We start from the raw sequence: 10,244 nt of genomic DNA, 5'->3' as shown, positions 1-10,244 counted from the left end.
CAGGTGCTCCTGGTCTAAAATTAAAACAGTGACCTATATTCTAAATGTTGATCACCCTCACACCTTTAAATATTTATGAAGTACGTTTTATTCACATTGCCAATATCTCAATTTGTGGCCTTCAACTGAACGAATTAATTGCTTTTCATCATAACAAACCCAAAACTGCAGAACTAAAGACGATGCAGTTACCTGTTTCCACCAGTAGGTGCCACTGTTGGACAGCTAGAGCCAAGCCTCATGTAGTTGTTTTTTACGTGCGCAGCTATTCTGGACATTACCGCCTAGTGTTGTCAACAGTCATGCTAACCAGCGCGAAGGGGAGAAATGATTTCCAACAAGCCCGGGTTATCGCAGCAAACGCTATTACGATTTCTTCAGAGTCTTGTGAGATGCCGTTTAGCTAGCTAGCTGAATAAACACGTTTCCGTATCGTCTTCTGTTACATCTCAGTCCGGGTGAGTGAGCATTAGGCGCACGCAGTTATACGGCTTACAAATAGCATGATAGCTAACGTTAGCTAAAACTGAATTAGCCTGCTGGGCTGGGTTGTTGTGATACAGGAGAGGATGCTCTCGTTTGCATTCATGACTACCTCAGGCATACCTATGGTGATAAACACTGCCAGCTGCCAGGCTGGCCAGTTGTCTTACAAGATACTGAAAGAAATTAGGAGTAGAATTAGCTTCCAGGCCCAACTTAATGACAGCCAGTGATGTGGGTCATTGCAGGTGGATTTGAGTTACAGTTGTAAATCACGAATGCCACAGTCCTATCATATAATTTAAACCCTTAACATGTACAAATACTGACACTCTAAGGATATCTTGGCAATCCTGGGAACAAACTTTAGAGACAGGGTTGTTGTCACTAACAGTGAAGTTAAGATAAAACGTGAATTACTCAGTTCAGTGTGTAGGGAAGTGTCAGCAAAGAACTAGATTTGGGATAATAACCGAAAAGTCATTCTCCATAACTAGCACAAAAGTGTTGAAGTCACCGTTTAGCCTGGGGAGTGTCTCTGCCCTTCACCTAGATTTTTAGGGTGCGGTTTCCATTGTGCAAACTTATAGCAAATTCTTGCCATTGTTTGCCTCATGTATTTGCTCAAATTGTGAAACCTTAACCTGCTTGTGAAGCTCAGGAAATTGTTTTATTCTTGTTTATCACCTATAATTTTGTCATAAAGTAAAGTTATTTTCTGTTTATGTTGCATTCTTGGGTGCTGTGTTTGGAGTTCGTAGTGCTGATTCAGTGAAAATGAAGTGTGCTTAATAGTGCCTACTTCTCCTTAAGATTCCTTTGTTTACCGGGGAGGAAGTCAATAAAGAACTGATAATAACAGTAAGGGAGAGCTCAGTGTTTTGAGTTGCACTTATAAAGTTTGATGTTCTTTTCTCCAGCCTTCAGAGTCAGGAGGAAATGACCCAGCTGAGTGTCCGTCGCTGGACGCCCAAACACGTTGCCAAGTGGTTGAGAGAAGAGGGCTTTTGTGATTATGTGGACCTGCTGTGCAACAAGCACAGATTGGATGGTACCAGTCTGCTTGCCCTCAGTGAGTATGACCTCCGTTCGCAACCTCTGGAGCTCAAGGTGCTGGGGGACATCAAGCGGCTGATGGTGTCGATCCGCAAACTTCAGAAACAGAACATTGATGTGTTGGAGGAGCTGGGTCTTCCCTTTGACGGCCACTCTCCTACAGGCTCCGGAGGCAGTTTGGATTGGCTGTGTAATGGAGACCCGGGTAGAGACTGTGACAGCACTGACACAGCACCAGTGGGAGAGGAGTATCACCAGTACACTAATGGAAAGTACAAGCAGCAGACGAGGCGTTTGGATCCAGAGTACTGGAAGACAGTGCTCAGCTCCATCTATGTGGTGTTTGTGTTTGGGTTCACATCCTTTGTCATGGTCATAGTGCATGAGAGGGTCCCTGACATGCGCACATACCCTCCGCTGCCAGATATTTTCCTAGACAGGTGGGTGTGTGTCAGCTCACATTTAGTTTTAAGCCACTCTATTTTACTGATCTGTGCCTTAAAAAGAAACAAGTCAGCAGTGTAATGTCAAAGACAGCATGAAACAAAAATATATATTTTTTATCAACTGACAGAATATCACACCAGATGGTGGACAGTATAACTGCCCTACTTCCCTGTAGCATGTTTCTATTATTGTCCTCATATATTCCTGATGGGCTAGCTTTGGTTCAAAGAGATCTTTGAAAGTTTTTTCAAGTGACCTACTTTGTAGTGTGACCTGTTGTTTATGACCAGCTTTGAGCTTTTCACTGAATGCCTTAGCTTAGCGGGAGAGGTGAGTTCAGGGACATGCCAGTATTTGTTTGGAGAAGTGAAACATGCTGAGGACATATATTCAGGATTGTAACAAATTTTACAGATTGCCTCAATCTAGAGATATTATTAGCTAAAGCTTTTAAAATCATTTGAAACTTTGAAGATAGAAAAGAGAGCCTGGGAAATGTAAACTTTTTAAAAGTTGTGTATTGGGCATTTTGTGAATATAAATGGGGTGACATTTTGAAATTGATTTTGCAAAAAAAATATTTAATTTACAAGGATATAAAACAGGGAAAAGCAACAAATCCTCACTTGGAGAAGCTGGAATCAGGAAATGTTTGGAATTTTTGGTTGATAAATGATTTACCAAAATTATTTTCGATTTAGTTTTTGTTGATTAATTAAGCACCGAGTTGTTTCAGCACTGAGCTCTTTTTTTTTTCCCTTTTCAATAGCGTGCCTAGAATACCCTGGGCCTTTGCCATGGCTGAAGCATGTGGAGTGATCCTCTGTAACATCTGGCTGCTTGTTCTGCTGCTGCATAAACACAGGTAGAGTCCTGACAGTCTTTCACATCAATGCAGTGCAATGTTGTCACTGCAGGGATTGTTCTGTGGGACACCTACAGTGTGTCCCATAAATCAAATACGCGGAAGAGTCAGGATGATTATTTCTCATGATTTGTAGGTCCATCCTGTTGCGACGCATGTGCAGCCTCATGGGGACTGTGTTCATGCTGCGCTGTATCACCATGTTTGTCACCTCCCTGTCAGTGCCAGGACAGCACCTGCAGTGCTCGGGAAAGGTAACGCTAATCTGTTTTGAATGTATCATATCTTAAACACTACATTTGTGCCTTCTGGAAAGTAGTATTAATTGTTTCAATTTCTCCCTCCTTCTAGATATATGGCGACATGTGGGCCAAACTGCAGCGAGCTGTGGCCATCTGGAGTGGTTTTGGGATGACCCTGACAGGAGTGCATACATGTGGTGACTACATGTTCAGCGGTCACACCGTGGTCCTCACCATGCTCAACTTCTTCGTCACAGAGTGTGAGTAGCTTCTGTTGACACAGTCTAGCTGCTTTGATTTACATTCAGCAGGGAACAGAAACACTTAACTTTATACTTCAAGAGCCGCTTAAACCTTTAATGTTAATATTATGGTGAAATGAACTTGGAAGAATGATAATAATGAATAATAACTGAATTTGATTCTTAAAATGCCAAGTCTTCCATTAATGATCTTTGAGCTCAAATTAACTATGTGGCTTCTCCCCTAATATTGCAGGTTCATGAATATCTGAAGCATTAACTTGACAGATTTACAGGCACTCCGGTCTTTTCACAAATTCAGATCAATTTCAGCCTTATCATTTTCCATCCATCCATCTAGATTTTAAATGATGAAATAATCTTTTTATTAGTGACACAAGATGTAAATGCACTAAACACACACTGAAATATGAGTTACGAGCTGTTTTTATTTGGTATGAACACTTAAATAACCTTGAAATGTCACAGTGGTTGCCAGATTTTGTCTTCATTCTTATTCATTCATGAACATCATGAGAAATTATGAACTGAAGTTGTGAAAACAGGGTTAAAATACTAAATCATGAGAGTGTAACCATATTTGTGAATATTGTCCTTTTGTCGCCACACAGTGTTTTTCTTTGGTACTACAACTGAAATTTAAAAAGTACACAGCTGTAGTCTGAACTGGACAGAAATGGCCTTTCACATAAGAGTATGCTATACTGCTGGTTGGTATAGTGTAAATCCAAATAAGTATTCAAAACTGCTCTTATTGCTTCTTTTACACAGACACTCCACGAAGCTGGAACTTCATACACACCTTGTCCTGGGTCCTCAATCTTTTCGGCATCTTCTTCATCCTGGCTGCACATGAACACTACTCCATCGACGTGTTCATAGCCTTCTACATCACTACCAGACTCTTCCTATACTACCACACTCTGGCTAACACCCGGGCCTACCAGCAGAGTCGACGAGCGCGCATCTGGTTCCCCATGTTCTCCTTCTTCGAGTGCAATGTTAACGGGCCCGTCCCCAACGAGTACTGCTGGCCCTTCTCTAAACCTGCTGTGATGAGGCGGCTGATTGGATAAAGAGCGGGAGCAGCAGCGGTTCTGTCAGACACTACTTAACCTGTGCTGTTTTGTCTGCTTTGTCAAGTTGCCAACTGAGGCGATGTGTGATATCCTCATCAACAAAGACACCTGATGTCATCCTGTCAGCACCGACGCCTGATGGGATACACAGAGCCATACCTCCTTATATTCTGGGATGTAGCTTCTAACTACTTCCCCTGTCACCATTTTTATGAGGATTAAACAAAATCGACAAAACCCTGTAGAGTCTCTTAAAAGCCCTATTAACACTCTTTGCTTGATTTGAAAACTGAATACAGTGGAGATATGTCTCATTGATTGGTTGCTCATTTTTCTTCTAAAGGGATATCATTTTATGTAGCATGAATTGCATTTTTCAGTACCTCCCAACTTAAAATATACTTAGTATATGGATAGCACAGGATAAAAGGAAGCTACATCAGACAATTCTCAGGCAACAGTGTATCTTATCTTTCCCAGCAGTTAGGCATTTCTCATGCAATTGAAATACCTAATCATTTCAAGGTTTTGATCTTGATTCTTGACTGAAAGTTTTGTTTTACATCCCACTTTGTAATTTATCAAAACATAACTGTGGACCACTGGTGAAGCAATATGTAAAGATTTACCTTACAGTACTGCTTGTTTCTATGTTGCAATTTTTTCATCTTTTTGAGAAGCAGATGTTCTGAAAGTCTTCTGCATTCCTTGAGATTATGCTTACATTTTGACAATGTTACTGAATGCTGACAGAGAAATTGATGGCTCAACGTAAGATAAACTGCAACATATATTGACTTTGTTTTTATTGTTTACGCAGCCTGCTTTTTCTTTACCAGTCCTGGAAAAGATGCATTCAAGAAATGTCTTTATCGGCCAAAAACCTGGAATGAAAGATTTTTTTCCAGCTGTCTTAAATATAATTCCATTTGCCAATTACCTTGAGTCTCACGATAGGTTTGTCTGTGTAGAAATGTCCCAAGTCTATCATGTTTACTGTTGGATAGTTGTATAGTGCTTTTTTAAATCATCATACAGTGTAAATGAAAAGACCTTAGTACCATCTGAGCTTTCCCAGATATTAATCCTTTGACATTAATCTGTGGTGATAGTTCTTAAAAAGGACCCTTAAATTTGTAGGAATTTGTTAATATTAATTTATTTCATTTTGTAAATGTTGATAGGTATTTTTATATTTGATGTACAGAGTTACAGCAACATGCACATGGAGAAATATGTTTACAGTTGCTCTTGACTATGTATTTGTTTGAAACACAATGTGCTATTTAAGTGTAATATTGATTTCAGATTGGCCTCTACATTTCATCCAGTGAAACTTGCCACTAGTAAGAGGTGTTGTCATTGCTTTGGTCATGACAGCACGTTAGGAACATCAATATTCTGAATGACAATGACCATTAATAGAGGAAAGATGCCGTTATGTTCATTGCTTCTGCAAAGCCACATAACTTGTTTCATGTCTTGTCCTGTCATTTCCATCAATAAAGAGCTGAAATCAAAGACCAGTTTTTTATTTTTTTTTCTATCACTGCACAGCCATATAGTTAATGTGTGGTATAGATAGATACTGTGTGCAGGCATAAAATATAAATAGTTCATAAAGTTGTTGAAAGCCATTCTTTGCTGTGCATGTCAAGCAATAAGCACGTGATGGTTAGTGGGCAAAACTTAGATTTGATGAAAGGATGATAAACAATAATATAACAATTCTGCACTATATATTATTTATATGTAAGATTAAAATAAGTAAATAAGATAAAGACAAGTATTCAGTTACATTAGCTTATTGGTTGCCATGGTGACTTAGCAGTCTTCCACTTGCCGGTATGCTCATAGGACAATTATGGCAAGAAAAATGTTTGCAAACGAAAAGAATTACGTTTGCTGCTGTCAAACCACAGAAAAAATACTGAATTAACTGGCCAAGAATCACAAAATGATTTTCTCGCTCCGATTTCAAACAGGCACAAAATAAGCAGCTATAATTTCGGGTCCTGGCGGCGCCGAGGTCAGGAGGGTGTTTGTTGCGGTGTCTCCTCCATAACGTCCTACACTTGTCTCTGCCGCTTTTTCTGCATCTTTTGTTATCTCATTAGTTGACAACAACATCAACAACAACAACAACAACAACAACAACACTAATACTAGTAAGTAATTAACCATATAATTACTCATATTGTTAATGTTGTATTTCGTTGGAATGTCGGCAAGATGGCTCTCAAGCGTCCCGTTTGCTAGCTAGAGAACGTACCCTACCACACTGCGTTCAAACCCCTTCAAAATATACTGACTGTGTAGATGATATTTCTTATCACTGGCAAAGGTTCATTCCTATTTGAATAGTAAAAATTACGACCAGCAATGTTTACCTGTACATGTATCTAATTCACACAAAATGCCTCTGATTTTATTTAAATTGTAGTATTAATCAGCACATACTTTATTAAACATTTTGTTATACAAACGACTGCTTTGATAATAATATTCATGCCGAAAAAAAGACATGTACCTGGTTACTGTAAGCAGACAGTGAAGTGATTCAGACAAGCCTCCAGTGTAACCTTGACAATGAATAGCCGTGACAACAGAAGAAGAGCAATGGAGACCGTAATGCAGGTGTCTGGCAATACTAATATTTTACACTTTAACACCTTATTAGTAAGAAAATGCATATTTTTCTGACATGTACACGTGCATAGATTCAATAAGCAAGTGCATTTATGGACCTTTGTCACCATTTAAACCACACTACAATTTTTTTTTTTTTTTTTTTGTGACAGGCATAATGGCAGTTCCTCCAGCATATACAGACCTTGGAAAATCAGCAAAGGACATCTTCAATAAGGGATACGGTAACTGGAAGCAAGATAAAAGGCACTTATATAAGGGTGTATTTATTGAACTTCAGAGGACAGGCTCGCTGTTTGAAATGCATTACCAAGCCCAAGAAGTAGTTCCTTTTTGTCACTGTCCTTGCAGGTTTTGGACTGGTTAAGCTTGATGTGAAGACAAAGTCTACAAGTGGAGTGGTGAGCTGAACTGCTAATAAAAATATATAGTAGTGCGTTGTAGGAATTATCAGCTGATTTCCTGTTATCAGTGATAGTACATTATCAGCATATATATTGGCTGATAAGTAATTGTTAAGTAATTGCTGTAAAATGCCAGACTATGTATGAGGTCATTTGTTTTAAAGTTTATTTTTCAACTGTAAAATCTTCAACTCGGTACATTTTGGTAAATGTATTTCTTCTTTTTAAAAAAAAAAAAAAAAAAAGATTTTAAGATTTTTATTTGGCATTTTTTGCCTTTGTTGGACAGTTGATAGTAAAGAGGCAGACAGGAAACAAGGAGAAAGAGAGAGGGCATACAACATGACATACAACAAAGGTCCCAGGCTGGACTCAAACCATGGATGTTGAGGTTATGTGCCGTGTGCTGTAACCCTTCACTTACCAAGACACTCCGTAAATGTATTTCAGCTGTAAGTGATAGATGATGAACTTCTTAACCTGTATTGTTTTCAGGTAGAATTAATGTCCACTTGTATTCACTTTAGGAATTTAAAACGTCCGGCTCATCCAACATAGACACCAGCAAGGTCACTGGAGCCCTGGAAACCAAGTACAGGTGGGCTGAGTATGGGCTGACGTTCACAGAGAAGTGGACCACAGAAAACACACTTGGAACAGAAATTTGTGTTGAGGATCAGGTAAATTGAAAACTCTGTGATGCTGCTGATTATCCCACTAATGATACATTACTCTAAATTAAGTGTGATGTTGGAATGATTTTCCTCTTTAGATCACCAAAGGGCTGAAACTTACTTTTGACACTACATTTTCACCAAACACTGGGTAAGCTACAGTTTATATTTTAATTGGAAAACCATGACTTTAATCACTGCTCAAAGAACACCCTTCTAACTTTGCTTCTTCATTTTTCATTCACAGCAAGAAGAGTGGCAAGGTCAAGACAGCTTATAAAAGGGAATACCTTAATGCTGGAGTTGATGTAGATTTAGATTTTGCTGGTCCTACTATCCATGGAGCAGCAGTAGCTGGCTATGAGGGCTGGCTGGCTGGCTACCAGATGACCTTTGACACAGCCAAATCCAAGATGACCCACAGCAACTTTGCAGTTGGCTACAAGACTGGGGACTTCCAGCTCCACACCAATGTGTATGTTTTAAGATCAACAAATATTTCAAGGATGAGTACCTTAACTGCAGAGTAACACTAACAGCTTTCCAAGGAAGTCCCTGATTGGCTGATCATGTGGTATTTTGTCAGGTAAAACTTTTTTTTTTTTTTTTTTTTCCAGAAACGATGGTTCAGAGTTTGGCGGATCCATTTATCAGAAGGTGAATGACAAACTGGAGACCGCTGTGAATCTTGCCTGGACAGCAGGCAGCAACGGCACTCGCTTTGGAATTGCTGCCAAATACCAGTTAGACTCCAGTGCCTCCATATCAGTAAGTTCCAAGGAGGTTATATTTACCTTTCAGTTTCTGCAGGACATCTGAAAAATGTGGTCAAATTTGGTGGGAAATTAGGTCATGGTATAAGGAATAATGATGTTTGATTATTACTGTGCGTTTTTATGTCGCTCTGGATTAAGATGTGCTCATTCAGTGCTTTCTAGTTACATGATATGCTTTTCTCCAGGCTAAGGTGAATAATGCCAGCTTGGTAGGAATTGGATACACCCAGACTCTGAGGCCTGGTAAGAGCCAAATCTACTTTAGTATAGAATTATAAACACCACCAAACATTATGGACCTTGATGTCACTTGTTAAGTGATGTTAAATTTTTATTCCAGGTATGAAACTCCTCCTCTCCGCACTGGTGGATGGGAAGAATATCAACGCTGGTGGTCACAAACTAGGTCTGGGCCTGGAGTTGGAGGCATGAGGATCTGCTCTGCCATTTCATTAGAAGAAGAAGTATATCAGCTGAATCTGACCTGAGAGTTTCTGTCTGGTCAGCAACAGACATTTTAAAGAGATGAAGCCAAAACAAAACAAAAAACAAGCCGAGTTCTCAAGCACTGTTAAGATGGAAAGCTTTCCAGTAGCCTACCTTCATCGTGGTTACAATAACTAGTCATGTTTTAGTCACATCTACTTTTTAATCAGTTATTCCTTCTGCCAATTTGTTCTCCATAATGAAAGAAAACCCCTCCTCTGGGTGTTGAAAGTTGGCTTCCTTAGTTTGACAATCCAGGAATGGTTTAAAAAACCAGAACCTCATTATTTTGCTCAAGTGTGATACTATAGAATGTAAATCTGAGCCGTTATTTTGCACAGTAGAATACCTACCTATACTGAAGCTCTTTCTCCTTTGTTTTATTTGCACATTTTATTTATTTTTGGTAGTGATGTTCTGCCTGTTGGAAGTGTTACTCCAACAAAATATGCTTATCAAGACTGGCTGGTCTTCACTTATCTTCCTAGAGAAGCTTAATTGTGCTGTGCGGTGCGTTTTAGACCTCCACTTCCTTAAATACCTGCTTTTAAGTTGCAAGAAAATGCTAAATGGATTTTTATTTTCCTCAGTGTCACATGAGTGAGAGAATATCTGAGTGTATCATCTATTTTCTTCCCATTTTTGAGGACTGTGACACTAATCTGGAAGCAGTTTGTGTGTTGGTGTGTGTCTACCTTTGCAATAAAGTCCTGAAATCAACCATTATCCTCTCCTGTAATTTGACTACAGTGCATAATTAGACAGTGTGAAGAATGGTATGACATTTAATTGGTTAAATAATGATGCACTCAAAAGAAAC

At 39.2% G+C, this 10,244-nt stretch overlaps 2 protein-coding genes across 2 annotated transcripts; both read left to right on the top strand.

The window, feature by feature from the left end:
• Window positions 1–286: 286 nt before the first annotated feature.
• Window positions 287–5,939, top strand: samd8 (sterile alpha motif domain containing 8). The gene is made up of 6 exons (XM_022742960.1): window positions 287–458; window positions 1,404–1,979; window positions 2,756–2,851; window positions 2,988–3,105; window positions 3,203–3,353; window positions 4,128–5,939. The coding sequence occupies exons 2-6, from the start codon at window positions 1,423–1,425 to the stop codon at window positions 4,430–4,432; spliced, it is 1,227 nt and encodes a 408-aa protein (XP_022598681.1). The 5' UTR covers window positions 287–458; window positions 1,404–1,422; the 3' UTR covers window positions 4,433–5,939.
• A 522-nt stretch (window positions 5,940–6,461) lies between these two features.
• Window positions 6,462–10,148, top strand: LOC111219873 (voltage-dependent anion-selective channel protein 2-like). The gene is made up of 9 exons (XM_022742714.1): window positions 6,462–6,603; window positions 7,237–7,308; window positions 7,436–7,485; window positions 8,016–8,168; window positions 8,261–8,313; window positions 8,410–8,637; window positions 8,780–8,930; window positions 9,124–9,181; window positions 9,279–10,148. The coding sequence occupies exons 2-9, from the start codon at window positions 7,242–7,244 to the stop codon at window positions 9,368–9,370; spliced, it is 852 nt and encodes a 283-aa protein (XP_022598435.1). The 5' UTR covers window positions 6,462–6,603; window positions 7,237–7,241; the 3' UTR covers window positions 9,371–10,148.
• The last annotated feature ends 96 nt before the right edge of the window (window positions 10,149–10,244 follow it).

The sequence above is a fragment of the Seriola dumerili genome, unplaced genomic scaffold (genome assembly GCF_002260705.1).
Source record: "Seriola dumerili isolate Sdu_G_001 unplaced genomic scaffold, Sdu_1.0 BDQW01000068.1, whole genome shotgun sequence".
In the NCBI taxonomy this organism is placed as follows: Eukaryota; Metazoa; Chordata; class Actinopteri; order Carangiformes; family Carangidae; genus Seriola; species Seriola dumerili.
The sequence above is the reverse complement of the archived record's forward strand: the minus strand, read 5'-3'. Positions and strand labels throughout refer to the sequence as shown.

What these genes read in the sequence shown, in the direction of transcription:
- LOC111219873 (XM_022742714.1), top strand. Translation starts at nt 7,242, where the DNA reads ATGGCAGTTCCTCCAGCATATACAGACCTTGGAAAATCAGCAAAGGAC. An exon ending in CAAAGTCTACAAGTGGAGTG is followed by an intron (nt 7,486 to 8,015) that starts GTGAGCTGAACT and finishes TATTCACTTTAG; the next exon opens with GAATTTAAAACGTCCGGCTC. An exon ending in ACATTTTCACCAAACACTGG is followed by an intron (nt 8,314 to 8,409) that starts GTAAGCTACAGT and finishes TTTCATTCACAG; the next exon opens with CAAGAAGAGTGGCAAGGTCA.
- samd8 (XM_022742960.1), top strand. Translation starts at nt 1,423, where the DNA reads ATGACCCAGCTGAGTGTCCGTCGCTGGACGCCCAAACACGTTGCCAAG. An exon ending in CTGCTGCTGCATAAACACAG is followed by an intron (nt 2,852 to 2,987) that starts GTAGAGTCCTGA and finishes CATGATTTGTAG; the next exon opens with GTCCATCCTGTTGCGACGCA. An exon ending in ACCTGCAGTGCTCGGGAAAG is followed by an intron (nt 3,106 to 3,202) that starts GTAACGCTAATC and finishes CCCTCCTTCTAG; the next exon opens with ATATATGGCGACATGTGGGC.